Here is an 18383-nt window from a genome sequence, read left to right on the forward strand (position 1 = left end):
AAGCCCAATCAAAAGCTAGAGAGTAAGCCATTCTAGAAAAGTAAAGAAAATTTAAAACAGCTGCCTTATTGAAGTTACAGAACTGTAGTAACAGCAACAAACACAGAAACAATTATGAATTTCATGAAAACAAATACAAGCCCGATTGGAAAATGAGAACTGTCCCCCTCCGAGTACCTGTTTATACTCTTAACTTTGCCTTGATGAGGCTCTACTGATGTGCTCTAGCAACAACAAAAATCAATAGTGGATCAATATGGATAAGCATGTTGAGTACGACCTTCTGTCCTAAGAGACAGTCAACAGCTAGGTTTAGTTTTACTGGGATTTGCTGGAAGACTTGAAACAGTAAATAATAACGCTTTAAGAATATTTGTCTGCTTTGATTTAGTGAATTTGGCAGGTGGCAGTGGCTTTGTAATAGCATATGGGTTTGAGAAATTACATCAATATATGCAGACAATGTGTCTTTTCCTCCAGCTGATGCATCAAAGTAATTAGCAAAAAATCCCTAGTGTCACATTTTGTAAGCAAACATTTCCCAACATTGCTTGAAGAAAATATCATGGAAAAAACGAAAAGGAAAAGAACTGAAAGAGGCAATACAGGAATTTTTAAGAATACCTAGACAGAAACATTAAAAAAAAAACCCGTATTTTCCTATGATCCATGAAAAGATATATCCATGAACGATATACCCAACTAGGCTGAATGAGGCAATGCTAATTTCTTCTTTTTCAAAGGTGCATTGCTTATAATAGTGAGACAGAGTACACACAATTCAATCTATTTCAGATTTGCCCTTACAGACTTTCCATGCCACGGCCCTTATCATAAACGGGAGACTCTGGTGTTCTTCAGGAGGATAGGAAATTAGGTGAAAATACTGACTAACTTAACAAACTAAATTCTGTCATTTTGTTTACACTGATTAAGCATTATAGAACAATGTTATACATAATGTAAACATTACACAGGGAATTTAATTTCAGCAATTTCTGTATTGGTTTTCTTAACAGGCTACATTTAATCACATTAAGAAAAGCTAATGACAATTTTTATAGAAAGCATAATCAAATAAACCATAATGTCACAGAGAAATTTACCTTCTAAGACCAAAGGACATCATATGTTTGCCAATTATGGAAATCTACAAAGTTGATTCTCTATGTATAGCCTGTGGATTATATGCAGAATAATCAAGTTTCTGGCATATGTGCATTAGAATTTAAGATATTTTTAAAAGTACATCTTCTGGTAGTTATTACCAAGTCCCTGAGCACGACCTGTTCACTTCCACTGTAATTGTTTGTAACACACAAAATATTTTATTTATAGAAAACTAAATTGTTCTAGATAGTCACAGTGTTTATGAAGACAAATAGATATTGCACATTATTTTAATACTGGATTTTTAAAAAGGCAATCTCACTTGCTTTCGTATACAGTTTATTTGACACAATTCTAGGAATGTTATACTTCAGGAACACAAACGCCAGATAAAATACATCAGTTTTTATTTGAGTTTTACATTCCAAGAATTCTATATAGTTGCAAATAGATCTTTTTTTCCAGTTACCTTGACAAGTAAATCTATGAAAACACTTAGAAACTCTAACAAATCAGTTCAGTATGTCAAAGAGATCACTGAAATATTTTATTAACAAAAAGATATTTTCACCAAAGCATCAAGAAAAAGTCCAGTAGGTTTTTAATGTGGACCCAAACAGGGGAGACTTACGGCGCTACCTTCTCTCTAGCAAGGGGAAGCCACTTAAATAATTTTTTTTCAGTAAAGAATGTGGCAATATTCACTTTGGGCAATATATACATGTAATATACATATATATGTCACACTGCAGAATACAGCCTAGAAAAACCAACTCAATTCCACTTTTATATATAAAGACAATAATGCTTGAGGATTTTTGTGCTCAGATCGTCCTTCAATCACCTAGCAACCTCCCTTACAGCTGATTTTAATTTCGAATATTCAGTGTTCAAATTCAAAAATCTGACAACGCAGATGCAAACAGCAACTTTCAGACGCAACGGAGACACACACTGAAACTTTGAACAAATGGAAGCGATGTGGTCCCTACCTTTTCTCTGAGAGTACGATGGTGACCGCCCTTGAGGAAAAGTAGGCTTTTCTTCAGTGAAATATTCAGGCTGGCCGTACTGATTCAGGGCCATGTCCAAGTCAGAGTCCTTGCTTTTAAACATGTTTCCAGGGTAACTACAGGTATAAGGCTGGTTCAGTGCCCAGGCCTGCTCCATATATATACTGTGGCTGGGCACAGCCACTGCTCCACAGCTATTGGAACCTGGACTGTCTTCCAAACACGCGTAGGAATCAGAGAGTTGCATGGAGCGATTGCTGCTGGCAGCTGGGTGCACTTCATATATTTCTTGCATACAGGAGTTCATTTTGGTACCCTGGTTCAGTTTCTACTTTACATATATGCACCTTCTATGCATGCAGGCAGAACTCCAGGCCCCCTATGAGCCAGGCATATACACTCAGAAGCATACATCCATACACATGAAACAGAGGGGAGGACACACAAACACCACCCCACACTGCAACCCAGCCGGCTTTCCTCTGCAATAGCACTTGATGTGCTAAAATCCTATTTTCACGGAGGTGTCTTTGGAGCTCTCCTGCCATTCAAACGTATTGGAAAGCAGATTTATGACTAAAGGTCTTAAGCTGTACATGCAGCTAATTCCTGGGGAAGATGGTAGGCAGGTGGGAATGACCTCCACCCAGACAGGAGGAGTGACAGGCAGGCAGGTTCCTGGTACTCTGACGTTGTGAAGATTCATCTTACATGCTGCTTTTAACCCCTTTCAACGTGATTAGAAAATGATTACTCATGGTGATGTCAGTTTGGTTGACAACTTAAGCCTGAAACATGATAAAGACATCTGAGAGAATACCCGAGGCGCACAGACAATCCTAAAATCAATAATCTAGCTTATTAGCATGAACCAGAGAAAATCCAGGAGTAATGAGCTGATTCCAAAACATTAATCCAGTTGTACAAATGTGAGCGGCTGAATCTGTTGTTGAGTGTTACAGATTGGCATCTGATGGCAGGATCCAAACACCTCCCCATGACGCATGGATCCTGCTGGTTTTGCAAATGTGCCAAGGAAGACAAATGTATGAAAACGCTGCAGGTGTCCATATTCTGTCCCTCACACCTGATGATTTTCTACTTCATTAGCACTAATAGACGTAAGCCCTAGAGCTTAAATGAACTTCGTCCAATTCTGGATTTATGTTTTGTTTGTAAGGAGGGAGAGAAAGAAAGAGAGAGAGAGGGAGAGAGAGAGAGAGAGAGAGAGAGAGAGAAAGAGACAATGTTTTGAATGAGGACTAGTTCTAAATTGGGTACATCTGTCATTTTATTTCCATTGAAATCTTATCATTCGCTGATTTTCAAGCTGTAATGTGGCTTCAGCAGTATTTATACACTTGATATTAAAAGATAGTGGTCCAAAAAGGAGAAGGATTTTCTGTAAGAATCACCAGATCTTTTCAACTAGGAAGGTAACAAATATGCAGTTTGTTAACATGATTAGTTGTCAGCATTTCTCCCTGAGGTGGTGGCCAGCGTGTGTCTCCACATACGTGCCTATGGTGCATCTTATAATATCAGTAGGGGCAGATTGCTTGTTTTTAATTCGATGCTTGCTTCTTTTCCACAAACTATTTGCGAGACTGGGCCTTGGATGGTGATGTTCACACTGGGGTTACTGTTGGTTCATGAGTATGTGACATTGTTGATATGCCTGCCTAAAGGGCCACAGACCCACTCCAACTTGCAACAGTGAGACTTCTGCTTTGGATGTGTACGGCTCTGGTCATCACTGTAATGTGAATACTGGGACAGGGGTATATGGCAGGAAGATATGACAGCTACTCAACAAAGCAGGGAGGTAAGAGCTACAGGAATGGCTGTTTTAAAAAAATAGAAAACAAAACACCAACCATGGCCTCTGTTGCCGAGTGGCTTACTAGCACGTGTGTTACATGCACAAAGTAAGGTAGGTCATTGTGGTTCAGAGGGCCATTGCCCCAAGGGAAGATGATGAGGAATTAGAGAACAGGCAAGGAACGAGACCAAATAAGAAACCCAGGCAGTCCCGGGGGATGGTTAGCCACAAGCCTCCTCAGAAAACTGCAAGTGATCCATAAAACAAGTAAAGACATGCTTTGCAATTTGTACACTTGAAGCTGGGAAATGGATTACAACATCCTAGAAAGCACGAAAGGTACGCTAAGGAATGAAGAACACAGCTAACATCTTACTCGTGTTTTTACTCTTTGATTACTCTTCAAACAAATAAAAGATTTGTTTGCAAATGCTTTTGGGAAGACATATACGTAACATTATAATGAACATTTTCTCCCTCCTGAAAATGTCAAAACATTTTATTGGAAGCAGTGACTATTTTCTGCAAACCCTCTAGAGAAAAGGATCCATGCCTTAGGATTTTTTCCCCCCAATCTCATTTATCTCAAATTTCCAAAATGAATTTGAAAATTAATCTTTCAATAAAGCAGCTTTTTTTTCCCCCCTGGCAAGCACACATGTTCCAAGGTCCCTGTCTCTGGTTGGGAGCTGTGAATCGAATCCATCCCATTTTGTAGTTCTACCCAGTGTATTTTTTCCTCTCTGTTTCACTGAAAGCACAAATCCAGGCAAGCTCTTTTTTTTTTTCACCAATAACCAGGTCAACTAAAGCCAGAGCCTCAATTTCCATTGCAAAGGAACACTTAAAAACAATTTCCAGAAATCTGTAAATGTGCTTGACAAATCACAGTGTTCTTTTACTCTGGCACTAGAAATATTTCCTTGCAGTGAAAAAAGCAACACTAGCTCCTGAAAGACTTCGTTTCTCTTACCTTTTTGGCCGAACATCTGAGAGATGTCTGAGTATCAGCAGCATTTTTATTAAATCTAAAAAAAAAAATCCTGAATTCCTTCAGAAATTTTTGAATAGAAAAAAAAATGCAGGCGCTGGCATTGAGGTGTAGGGGGGAAAGGTGGCACCTGCAATGCTGGCATGCTGTATGGGTGCTGATTCAGGTCCCAGCTACTCCATTTTCAGTGTAGCTTCCTGCTTATACACCTGGTAAAGATGATCCAAGCTACCCGTGTGGGAAACCCAGGGGCTCCTGGCTCCTGCCTTCTGTAGCTGCCATCTGGGAGAGTGAACCAGCGGATGGAAGAGCTCTCCAATTTATCTTCTGGCTATGTAGACTTTCAAACAAATAAAAACAAATCTTAAAAAAGAATAAACTCTCAAAAAATATTTAAGAAAACCTATCTTCTTACTAATTTTTTTTTTGTTAATATTTGGAGAAAGCAGAAAAAGTTTTCTGGAATTCCAAAACTTTCTTTTCTCATACCAAGTGAGAATATTCTTGGAATGAACATACGACACTGTCATTACTACTGGCTGGAACGGGAGTTGAACACTGACATTGAATTTGAAATATGGTGGCCCACATCCCAATAGACACAGCCACAGCTGTTACTTGTGATCAATCATGTGTGCTTCTATGTTAAGTCGATAAAGCAAACTGAATATATATTATGTGCCACAAATAAGGTAAGCTTCAGCAACATTACTTTCTCATGCTCTTGACTGACAGTTCTAATTTAGCTACTTAGGAAAAAGCTTCAGGGTTATTTGGGCCACAGTGCCTTAACTAAGCTTGGGTGTGGTTTTAATAACATTCATCAGAAGTGTCTCAAGCAATACAAATTTATCATAGAAATAGCTAGAAGGAAATAACCCAATGGACAAGACTAACTTCCTCTTTTCAGAAAATCAGAGGTAAACAACAGACACTCAAGGTCGCTCTCTTCCTCTGGCTTCCACTGTGTTGGCTCTCAAATACAGCTGCTCTTCAAGATCACCTGAGAAACTTTAACAATTATGGATGCCTAGGGGTCACTTTCAGAAAGTCTGAATTAATGCGGGGTGAAACTTTAGCATCAAGGTTTTTTAACTTTTGCAAGTTATATGCATCAGCAGCAAATTTGGAGAACCACTGGGTGTCTGACCCCAGCCCCTCCACCACGGACTGGGACATCCTGCGCGCTTTCCTCATTTGCAGTTTCGCTTCATCCTTTGTTCTGTGTTTATTATTATTATTATAATTAAGTGAATAACAATTGCACCTGTTTGTGGACTGTGGGATGACACTTTAACACATGCGCTGATCCCGCGGGAGTATCCAACATTCCCCCTTCTTTGATATCACTTTATGACAAACAGAGGTTTGGAGCTTTCTACTTGTATTTGTGTTTATAATATATACTAGAATATTGTGAATTATGTCTCCCTACTATGCTGTGTAACACCATGGATTTATTCCTTTGCTCCAACTCATGTAATACCCATATTCAATCACTTCCACCCCTCCCAGTCTCTACTAATCACCATTCTGTGTTTACAGTGAGTTTTTAAAGCTTCCACATATTAGGAGGAAACAAGTATTTATTTTTCTGTATGACTTATTTAACATGATATAATGTCTTTTAGTTTCAACGATTATGCTGCAAATTTCATTTTTTATGGCTAAATAGTATTTCATTGTGCATATACACACACCATATTTTCTGTATGGTTGATTCCATATCTTGGTTATTGTGAATATTGCTACTATGAGCATGGCAGAGACCGTATTTCTTTGACACAATAATTTCATGCCTTTTGGGTGTATACTCTGTAATGGGATTTTTGGATCATACAGCAGTCCTATCTAAGCTTTTTAGGACTCTCCCTACTGTTTTCCACGGTGGTTGTGCTAAATTACATCTCTACCAAAAGTGTATAAGACTTCCTCTTTTTCCTTATCCTTGCCAGCATTTGCTGCTCTCTGTCTTTTTGGTAATAACAACTGTAACAGGGGTGAGGTGATACATCATTGTGGTTTGGATTTGCATTTCCAAGATATTGAGTGACACTGAACATTTTTCACTTGTTTGTCCTCCTGTTCTGAACAACTGACCTTCCACATTTCCACCTAGTTTCAACTCTTCTTGAGCTGAAATAAGCAGAGGAGACAGTTGAAGGAGACATACCAGGAAGTGACAAAGTACCAGGGAGTCTGGCACACTTGCTATGGGGCCACCGGAAGAATCTGTCTTGGGAGCCAGCGACAGCATGGTAGAAGTGATATCTGACTTGATTTTGAACAGTAGGAAGGCCTTCAACACCAAGAGGCTGACATTCAGGACAGCTGAACAGGAAAAGCCTGGAGTACCAACTATATCAAAATCCTCAATAAGCTGACAGAAAATGCATATTATGAAAAAATTATATGTGGATTTCAATTTTTTAACACCTACACACTTACTTTTAATTACATCTTTTCATGGACTTTTTGGATATGCTTTCATATTTGCACAAAAGTGCACAAAGATAATGGGTAGTCCCAAAAGCAACTGGTCAGAGACTTCTAGTTTTTCCTCTACTGTTTTTTTTTCGATTGAGTAACAGAAAGTCTAATTTTAGTTGGGCACACTTTAGTTTGCTAAACAAACAAACCAGCAAACATATTTCCTAGTTTCCCTTTCAGCTTGATATGAGCTAACTTCTGGCCAATGAGAGGTAATAGAAGGAGGCATCCAGGAAACGCAAAAGACAACTAGAAGACAACCAGCACATGTCATTTGTTGCTTCTCCTTCGTTCTGTTTTCCTGCTGCCTGCAATGTAAATAAAGTGCGTGGAGCACCAGACACCATATTGAGTCATGAGAAGAGGATCAAACTCTAGGGCTGGTGGATGAATGAGCTGGAAGGCTTCCAGGTTGCTGATACTCACAAAACTGCCATACTAGCCTTGGACTACCAACTTCTCTCTAAAGAGAGAAATAAACTATTTGCACCACAGTTGTTTGCCTGTATAATAGGGTAACAGTACCCATTTGCTATTTATAAAATATGCATTGTGTTTGGAAAATACAGATGACACTACCTCTCCTATTACAAATATGAAGTTAGCTTATAAAGTCAAGCTCTTAGAATAAACAGGCCTAGTAGGATATATTTATGTACACATAATCATGACTATTATTACTGAAATACCTTAACCCCTGTCTTGGGTCACCTTCTCTTCCAGTCTAAAATTTTTACATTAGGCCAGGGGTCAGCATGTGGCCCACCTTCTATCAATAAAGTATTAATAAAACTCACCCACACTCATTTGTTACTTATTATCTACAGCTGCTTTTGCACCACAAGGATCGAGTAGGTGCAAAGGATTACATAGCCTGCTGAAACTATTTACTTTCTGGGACTTTAAGTAAAAAGCTTGCCAGTTCCTGCTCTGGGGCAACTTATCCTGTCTCAGACCTGTAAATATCAGTTGCAAACCAATGACACCAAGTGTGTCTCCCTCCCAGATGTGGCCTCTGAAACTAGAACCAACTGCCATCCCTATGTGCCCAGCCATAGGCAAATCCTACTTAATTCTTCCTATGACCTGTTCCTCCTACAGTCTTAGCGCCACCTGAGGGCTTTAGAGAAACACTGGTGGAACATTCTTTGAGTTTTCTCTCCACTTCTTATCTACATCCAAGCCATTAACAAGCTCTTCCTCCAGAAGATATTGTTAATCCAACCTTTATATCTCCAATGCCCTTATCCTAGCCCAAGCTTCTCTCTCCTTTTAGAGCATCCAGAATGGCCTCTGCAATGGCCTTGCCCCATTTCTTAGAACAAACAAGGAATGATGTTTTAAAAACTGAACATCCAATCATAGCTCCCCTGTTTAATTCTTTCAGTGGCTTTTCACTGCAAATAGAATCAAATTTGAACTCTTCGCCAAAAGGTAGCCTTCCATCAACTACCATCTTGCACTCATATACTTGACTGGCCCCGAAACACTGTCCTTCCAGTTCCTCGGAAACTTGAAGCTCCTGCCTCAAGGACACTTCAGAGGTTCTTGTGTTTTAAATTCCCTCTCTTCAGCTCCCCACGTAGCAGAGCCCTTCTCCTCCTCCAGAATTGAATTGAAATGTCATTTTCTCTGCATTTCATAAGCCTCTCCATCCCATTGTTGGCCCAAAAGTCCCTGACACTGAGCACAGCAGAAACTTAATGGGTTTTCTGTATATTAAAATACTTGCATCTTTTTTATATTAAAGAGAAAAGTTCATATATTTGTAATAGGGGGTTTATTTCAGTCTTGGACTGTTCTGGAGAGACATTTGTGTGTCTAAAGTCAATCCAGTTTTCTTTTATATCTTTGCCACTAAAGAATAGAGTAGGGCCAGTTGATTGAACCTACTGCCAATGAAATTATGGAACTGTGAATAGGAATCACTGCTGCTGGTTACCTCTGCCAAGAGAGAGGTTGTCAAAAGCGCTGGAATACCCAGGCTCTCAGACAGAGCTACTCCACATGGAGGAAAGTCTCCATTCTAAAGGTCAAAGGGTGTGGTTCCAGGTATTAATGCAAAACTGCCAAAAGTATATCTAGATAAAAGGCAGTATTTAAAAAAAAAATTCTTTAGTGACTCAAGGGATATACTAAACTTTTGAGCATACTCTTGTGGTCTTTCTGCAATCTTCTATCTCATTGCTTTTTTTTTTTCTTAAATGAGGATTCCAAACTATTACCACTGCAAAGGTGTCAGCTGGGCAAGCTCCACTAGACACTTCACACCTGAAGTAGCCTTCTCCACACCCATAGCACATGAGGGCTCATGGGTGCTGGGTCTCTCCTGGATCCTAGGAAGCGACACACAGAACTTGGCTATAAATTCCACATGTACTTTATGAGAAAATTCACAAAGTGGGTGGTGGCTTCTAGGGCCAGGTGCCATACATACTGTGACTCTATCGGTTCTTCCAGGCTAGGTGGGTTCTTTGTTTTCCCAAATGATCTGAGTGCTTTCAAGTTAGAACTTGCTTTGAAGGGAAGGGATTTCTGAGGCTTGTTTTGGACTGGGGTTGGAATTCCCCTGACCTTCCTATCAATTATATAGACAACGAAACCTCTAGGACCATGCCAAATTCTAAACACCTTAGAAAATTTTATTTCCTCAGTTCCAGGCAGGTTAGTAAGCTCCATTTATGGACCCCTAAATGGACCTAAATCATTGTAACTGTATAATTCTTAGCAAGGGAGCATTGTGATACTGTATTAATAGACAGTATCCACAAAGTGGTCTAATTAAACCTGTCCCAAGAAATACTTTGAGGAAGAAAAAACCATAGCAAAGAGGTTCTATGGTCACACAAGTTTGGAACAGAACATGTTGTGTATTTTTGGAGAGTCACACACAGATAATTGATCTTTGTACATTGAACTGTTTGTATAACAACATTTCCCAAACATATCTGATCACAGAGCCTTGTGTGTCTTGTAACGTCTGTCATAAGTTCTCCTTGAGCCAGACTTTGAGAAAGTCAGTATTCTGCTCTGTTGGATGTATAGCCTGGAGCCAAGACTGTTTGCTGGGCTGCACCACCTGGATGAGACATGTGTTTTTCAGGTGATGCACCTGGAGCACAGAGGAGGCACCCGGGATGCTGCAGCAGTGGAGTGCTCTATTTTCAGTCTCGGAGGAAAGACACTGGTCAGAAGTGCCAGGGCACTTGGAAGGCCGCAGTGGAAGTGTGAGCCCCACGTAGCCACAGAACGAGACAGGCCTTTGGGACTCTTAGATGGACTCTGTGTCATTAGGAATGGAAATGCAAAGTTCTCCTGCTTTTAAAGAGTGTTGGACTCTGAATTTGCTTCTATTTTTCTCTCTTTCAGTATTTAATAAAAGCTTTTTGATAGTTCTCGCCTGTTATAGCTCCACAAAAGCATACCCCGGGGAACCTTCTGCACAGAATCCATCACCAAGCAGAATGTGTTTCTGCAAAAATGTGCTTGAAAAAGTGACAGTGTGGTTTATTAGCATAAAGGGACTGCCTTCTGATCCGGTGCAGTGGAACAGAACTGTCTATGATGAGAACATTGAAGTGGGAACAAGGCACACTTGGGGCTCAAGTGGTGGAGCCAGCACACTGATAGAACAGAGAGGGCTTCCGGGGCAACGGAGTTCTCATCAAGGCAGTCCTGGTGGCCTCCTCCCCAAGCCCTAGCAACACATCTGTTGAAAACTTCAACGACATAAGGAGGTGTCTCATTTAACACTTATTCTGAGCACATGATCCAGTATTGGACACACACTCAAATAATAAATTGTTGGCATACATCAAGATGAATTTATACTTTTGTCAACCAAACAGGCATGTTTGGAAGTCACTGAAAGATTAAGCAGAGTGTGGTTAATACTAGAATAAAATGTTATGGCAACATAAAGAAAAAAAAAAAAACCTCATTGTGTCATTGTGATGGGAATCAGTGAGAGGGCAACAGAAGTGATGTTTGAACTGCACCTTTAGGGGTGAGGCTCCATAAAAGGAGTTTTCAAAAATAGGACCTACTGCAGGTTTGTGCCTCTGAGATCCGAATGTAGGAACTGTGAACTGAAATTCTTCAATTGTTAAAATGTTCTAGAAGGGTACACAGCAAACATCAAGACTGACTTGAGATGCAGTGCGGTCTCAGTTGTGTCACAGAAAGGTGATTAGATTACGAAAAGCAAAGAATGCCTGGCTCAAACGTGGGGAGAGGAGGAAGTGGTAGTGTGTGACACTCTTGGAAGAGTCTGCAGGCAGTGGAGGGTCAGTGCTGGGTCTCTGTCACTGGGAAATGCTGTCTCAAGATAGGTATCACGCCGTGATTCAACCTTACATGTGTCGGGGGTGGGGCAGAGAAACAAGCAGCTTTTACTTGAGATCTTCATTCTCAGGGCCTGGAATTGGTACTTGGAGGGGTGGTGCTTTCTTCTAACCCAGTGGGAGGATGAACCAGTTCACCACCAAGGATCCAGGCCCTCGTGCACATAGCACAGGTGGTTTGTAAGCTGGTAACCAATTTCTAAAGGACACAGCAATGTTCGCACATTTGCAGGAACAAAGATCATGTGATGTGATTGTGATTCAGCACTTCTGCCCAAAATGCATAATCTGATTCTAATCATGAGAAAACATCAGTCGAACTGAGACTAAAGGACATTCTACAGCATAATCAGTCTGTGGTTTTCAAAAAAATGACAATGTCATGAAAGACAGAGAAAGACTGTGAGTCTGCTCCAGATTAGGGCAGATCGGCATGAACCCACAAGACTTCATGTGGAGTGAAATAAACCCGGCACAGGGAGCTGGTGTTGCACAATCTCACTTCTGTATGGAACACTCAAAAGTCAGAGTCATGGAATGTGAGAAGCGGGGTTACCAATGGCTGGTAGGGGGCTGGCAATAAAATGTGTAGATGTTGGTGAAAGAGTCCCAAAAGTTTCTTGTAAAGGGCATGAGTAAGTGTTGGAGATCTGTCATACAGCTTACTGACTCCATAATGTGTAATGTAGTTGAACAGCAGGAGAGTCCATCTTAAATGTTCATAGCACACATAAAAGCAGGAATGGATGTGAGGTGACATATAGATCAATTTTCCTGGTTAGTAATTTCAAAATATGTACACATATCAAAACCTCCCATTGCATGCCAGGAATATATACCAATTGTACCGTATCAAAGCAGGAGTGGAACTGGAAAACAAGAGACACAGGAAACCTAGAGTGCATGCGTAATCTTGGATCCTGAATGAGGAAGCAAGACTGGGGAAGGACTATGGGCCACACATTTCCTGGCCCACTTTTGTGCAGGAAACAAAGCCCCAGGAAATGGTACCAGTGCGGCCTTGATGGCCTCTCTGAGGGGTGGAGATAAAGGTTTGTAGGTTTTGAATAAAGTCTATAGATTAGACAGTAGTATATATCTATGTCTGGTTTCCAGATTCTAATCATTGCACCATGATTGTTGAAGAGCTTCCGTCAGTTTAGGAGACAAACACAAGTATTTAGAGTAACAGGAGCTAGTGCCTGCAACTTGTCAAATGGTTTAAACATTCACACACACAGGACAATAAAGTTGTTGGCAGGAGGATGTCAATAGCTAGTGAAGAATATATGGAATTCTTTGCAATATTATGACTTTGGGTAAGCCTGAGCTTACTTTGAAATAAAATATAAAAAGTGAAAATTTTAAATCTGCCTTAGGATATCTTTCAACAAAATCTAGCTTACTCAAACTTGAAGACTAGGTCACTGGCCAAGTCTTTCTAGCTCAACTCCCAGAAAAGGCAGGACTCAACAAGTGAGCAGACGCTAAAAACAATGGCAAGCACAATCAAAGTACCTTTGATTCAGTCAAGAAAAGTGAGTCAAATGGATTAGCGTAAATTTCTCCCTTTTTAGTGGTGATCACCAGATTTGTATCCTTGACACGGCAAAGTCTGAAAAAAGAACCAGAATATACATTCTTTTTTTCCTTTTAGGGTAAAAATGAGACTTAGAATGACAAAGAAAAGTTAGGAATGAGCGTATTGTGTGTGACCAGGAAGAGGTAACAAGAAAGCACCATTCTCAGTGTCTGCTCATAAATATTAAGTGAGTTGAACCCCTTGCAGATACTCGTTTCCTTGGAAACCCATTCAATTGAGATTGCTGCAAAAATTAACATGTATTTTTCCCCCTTAAAGGGCAGTAGCTTCTCTTACTTACACAGTTTTGACCTTTCGCTCTAAATCTTAGGCTTATTGTAAGAAGTTCTTTCTACCTCAAGGCAAACAGAGTTCAATAAATATCTTTTTGTTAGTTCTGAGGCTTGACTTAAAGCAGTATGGCCTTTGCCACTGTGCGTTATAGGGCAGTACAGGTAGCAGGGGTGTACTCAGACAATAGCCATGTAGCCTTAGAAGCCAATATTCTCAAATGTCAAATGACTTTACAATAGAGATATCTTAAACATTGCAGCATTATTCTATGCTTTAAGATGAGAAGTTCAATAATGAGAAATCCTTTATAGAAGCCATTCCTGACAAATTTCTTAGGGAAGGGGGTTCACGCAAAGTCATAATCTCGTGTCAGTTCAATGCCATGGGCAACAGGTCAGGAGGATTTCTTACTCTCACTCCCACATTTTGGTAGGTTCTGGGTTTCTGGTTAACTCTTGCTCTGCACAGGCTCACATCAATTCTAGCTCGGTGAAGGGACTGAAGGCTCAGTACTGATTTAATTTTTTTCTGCCATATTTTCTCTCTAAGGAGACATATATAATCATATTGAACTACTAGTTTATTTTTTTTTAAAATATTCTTATTGATGTGTATGTGTTTGAGGAGAGAGAGAGAGAGAGAGAGAGAGAGAGAGAGAGAGAGGGAATCTTTCAACTACTAGTTCACTTCCCAAATGGCTGCAGTGGCTGGAGTTGACCCAGTCTGAAACCAGGAGCCAGTAGCTTCTTATGGGCCTTCCCTGTACTCCCATGAGGTATATGATCCAAAGGCTTTGAGCCATTCCAAGGAGCTGGATGGGAACTGGCACGCATGCAAGCTTAGGACTTTAGCCCTCTAAGGGCACCATTTTTAAGAAAGTTAAAAACATTTTTCCCTAATGATTACTTTAGTTATAACATAATCTATTTGAATAGTTCCCTGGGCCCTGCAATGGATCAATTGGCTCATTCACTGCTTACAAGTGCAGGGATCCCATATGAGCACCAGTTCATGTCCTGGCTGATCTACTTTCCATCCAGCTCTGCTTGTGGCCTGGAAGGGCAGTAGAGGATGGTCCAAAGCCTTAGGCCCCTGTACCCACATGGGAGACCCAGAAGAAGCTTCTGGCCCCTGGTTTTGGATTCGCTCAGTTTCAGCCTTTGCTGTCCTCTGGGGAGTGAACCAGTGGAAGGATGATCTTTCTCTCTGTCCTTCCTTCTGTCTCCTTCCTTCCTTTAAAAAAAAAATTTTTTTTTAAATAAAGGTGCACAGAACACAGCTGACACACATCCTCCTTATTGGGTGGCTGCGTGAATACTTCTGGGGATATTATAAGAGGAACTTTGGACAGATACTTCTAAACAATATCTCAAGGAAAATGAACTTGGACAGAACAGATCCTTGAAATCCCGAGAGCCGCCTCTCTTTGACAATTTTCAGTTTCTACTTCCTTTCTCCATTACCTCTGGTTAAGAGTGTTTCTTTCTTTCTTGCCCCTCCATTTCTGCCTTGGCCCATTTCTGAAGGATTCTGTCACATATCTCTCCTTCTCCTTCTATGCCGAAGTTGGTAGACAGCGCTTGTGCTCACGATGAGCTCCCAGTCTCCCCAAGCGCCCTTGCGCTGTATGAACCACAGCTGTGCTCGGCGGACTGCAGACGCTGATGGATGGAGAGGAGAGCCAGAGAGGAGAGCAGAGACGGATGGGGCCCAACGGCGTGGGGAGGGGCTCAAGCTTCTAGATCTCTCATTCACCTAAAGATGCCCTTGTACTTCACTTAACGGCAGGACAGTGATCAGCCACTGAAAATGTGCAAGTCTGACTTGAAGGATGATCATGCACGCGACGGCTTGCATTTATGTCTCCATTTTTCAGAACGCTCTGTTATTTTAGTACATGAGAATTGTACATCATTTAAAATTGCCATCACTGATATGATTCTTTTTTTTTCTCTTGATAAAGAACATGAGTTAGTAGTCTGCCCCTTTGCTGACATAAGATACTGTTTTAAAAATTGCTTTGACTTGTCTAAATCTTGAGTAGTGGTTTAATAAATTCTGGCACATCTATAAGCACGGATAATCTATAGCCAATAAAAGCTGGGATTTAGGAGAATATTTAATGGAATGGGGAAATGTTCATGATATATTGATAAGTACCAAAATCTGATTAAAAATGTTATGTCCAATATATCAAGTTGGTCAAAAAAAAAAAAAAAGAAAGAAAAGAAAAAAGATGTGCCCAGGAAAAAGACCAAAATATTACAAAAATTATCAAAGCTTGTCCTTGGGGGACATAACATATGATTTGAACAATGATCTGCAATATTAAAAATGATAGAAATTTTCTTTTTTTTCTCAATTGACCATTTAGGGCTTTTATCATGAGAAACAGTAACTTGTCATGAAAATGACTTTGGCTATTGTCACTTGCCTTCCTAGGTATCTGAAACTCACGATTTTGATATTAAGCTTGGAGCAGATCTGTCTTCTGTCGCAGACAGGGAGGCAGGTCAGTTACTGCCTCTGTTTCCCCTAACTAATATCAAAGGCAAACATCAAAATATGAAGACCTAACTGGTTCAATGGTTAGATCCAGCGCCAGGGCTCCGTGGCTCTGTCTAGGAGCATCCTTGTGGGACCAGTGAGATTCTGTGGGTCCTTGATAGAAGCTCAAGGAGGAGATGAGATGGCAGAGTAGACACACTTTGCAGGAACTCGGGGAGGATCAGACTTCCAGCCTAACAGTGTGGGACTTTCAGAAGACCGCATGTCTCAGGGTTGGGTGTTCCCAGGTGGGTGTAAGATTAGGAGCTTGCGATATAGTTGGTTATTAAGGTAAGCCTGGCCTAAGAAAAGGCCCCAATGTAGAAACAGACTCCAGAGTTCCTCAGTGCAAAGAAAAATACACATTCCCCACGTGCCCACTAGGTGGCACACCCTCTCTTAAGACTAAGTATTCTCCAGCCCTTCACTTCCTGATCCTCAGGTCCCAAGAACTATCAAGAGCACTGGCTCCACCCAGATTTCTGGGCTCTACCCAGATTTCTGGGCTCCACTCCGGAGCTTTCAGCTCATTAACGTGGACAGAGGCTGAGATATTCATTTCTAACAATCTCCAGGTGCTGCTGCTGGCACTGGCTGGCAGCCCACACTTTCAGCAGACTGAGCACTGACTCAGGGAAGAGAGGAGAAAGACAAGGGACAACAGGATGTGGTCTTCAGAATCAAGCAATCAATTCAAATTAGCATGCCAGCGCCAACGTCACAGAGCTAGGGGGACAGGTGTGTCGGGGGAAGGAAATGCCACTTGTTCCCACTGGGAGAGTCTCTGAAACTCAGACTGGAGCTGTGGGCTTTGCAGCACAATCTGAGGATTCCAGCTCGCATTCTAGTTAAACGTGCTGCCAATAAAATGCTTGCTGACACAGGAACAGTTGAACAGAGAACCAGTATTCAGTGCAGAATGAAAAACATAACATTAAATACAAGCCCAGAGTAACCCTAAAGAGAAAAAAAAAATCCTGAGATTGCTACAAACCAAAATCAACGATTCCACAGTGCTTCAAGTGAAAGGCCACAAAGCCAGTCTGGTCTGTTAGGGATACCTGCATAGCAGAACCACAGTTCTAGCCACACCCGACTGACCACGCAAGTCTGACAACACCCAACACACTGCTTGGAGATGAGTTCACCGACTACACACGTGTGTGTTAGTGCTCCACTGCTGCAAGAGCCCTGCAGTTTATTCTTAATTTCTGCACTCATACCAACAGACGATGTTATCAAGTTTTTGGAAGAATGCTATTCACAGAACATAGTTAGAGGTACACGGGATAAGCCTGACCCGACTGCCACTTTGGAAGATGGGTCTATTGTGCAATTTCAAACAGCCAACTTGTATTTTTTGCATATTACATTGTAGATTTTAATGTTTCCATATCTTTTCACTACAGTTTGCTATTACCAATTCCTTGTGGGTCCTTGGAATGAGGAAAGTTGGCTGTTCTCTTGGTTCCACTGTTATTTCTTTATACCTGGATATCAAAGACAATATACTACAAGGACTGGGTACTTGACAGACACTGAGCATCAATGGAATTGTAGCCCAGGATGAGGATATTTTGCATAGTAGTCAGTTAGCCAGGAAGCATACAGCAGGAGGATATTAAAACCAAACTCTCTGCACAGTGACTGTACTTGTGTATGAGGTCCTTCCAAAAACAGTTTGTGGAAAATGGAATTAAAGTGTAGTTGATTTTGGAAGAAAAGAATTTTGAAATCCATGCATATAAGGGATCTTCAAAAATTCATGGGAAATGCATATTATAGGAAAAAGTATTCTAGGATGTAAACATTTTTGTGCCAAAATTAAACTAACTTTTTTCATTCTTTCACAAACTTTTTGAAGTATCATCACAGAGGTAACAGCCAAGCATAGCAGATGGAGAAGAACCAACTCCAGAAAAAAAAAATGATGAAGCACATTGTTTTTTTCTGACCTCATTGGTGCCTCACTAAATACAGGTGTGTACTGTGAGGCAGAGAAATTTCATTTATATGATTTTGGAGCCATGAGACGTATTCTTTCTAGCAGTATTTTCCTGTTGAATCAAGGCATTGTCTTATATCCATGTCACGGAGCCTTGCTGGTCCTCCAGGAACCATAGGAGAATTTGCCCTAGTGGTCTCCCTTCATTATTAGAATCTTGAGGAAGAACTTTCAAAAATTACTTGC

General features: G+C 40.7%; 1 protein-coding gene across 2 annotated transcripts in view; it reads right to left on the reverse strand.

Annotated features, from left to right (window-relative positions):
• The window catches only part of THRB (thyroid hormone receptor beta), an 81901-nt gene that overhangs the window by 35810 nt on the left and 27708 nt on the right, over positions 1 to 18383 (reverse strand). The window contains exon 1 of one of the 2 annotated variants that reach the window (XM_040965295.1): positions 2103 to 2599. The exons of the other annotated variant lie outside the window; for it this stretch is intronic. Within the exon in view, the coding sequence (XP_040821229.1) occupies positions 2103 to 2430 (328 nt within the window). The 5' untranslated portion in view covers positions 2431 to 2599. Of the gene's footprint in view, positions 1 to 2102; positions 2600 to 18383 lie in introns of those variants that run through there. 2 annotated transcript variants of the gene reach the window in all.

The sequence above is a fragment of the Ochotona curzoniae genome, unplaced genomic scaffold (genome assembly GCF_017591425.1).
Source record: "Ochotona curzoniae isolate NIBS_2020 unplaced genomic scaffold, NIBS_Ocur_1.0 contig_1302, whole genome shotgun sequence".
Taxonomy (NCBI): Eukaryota; Metazoa; Chordata; class Mammalia; order Lagomorpha; family Ochotonidae; genus Ochotona; species Ochotona curzoniae.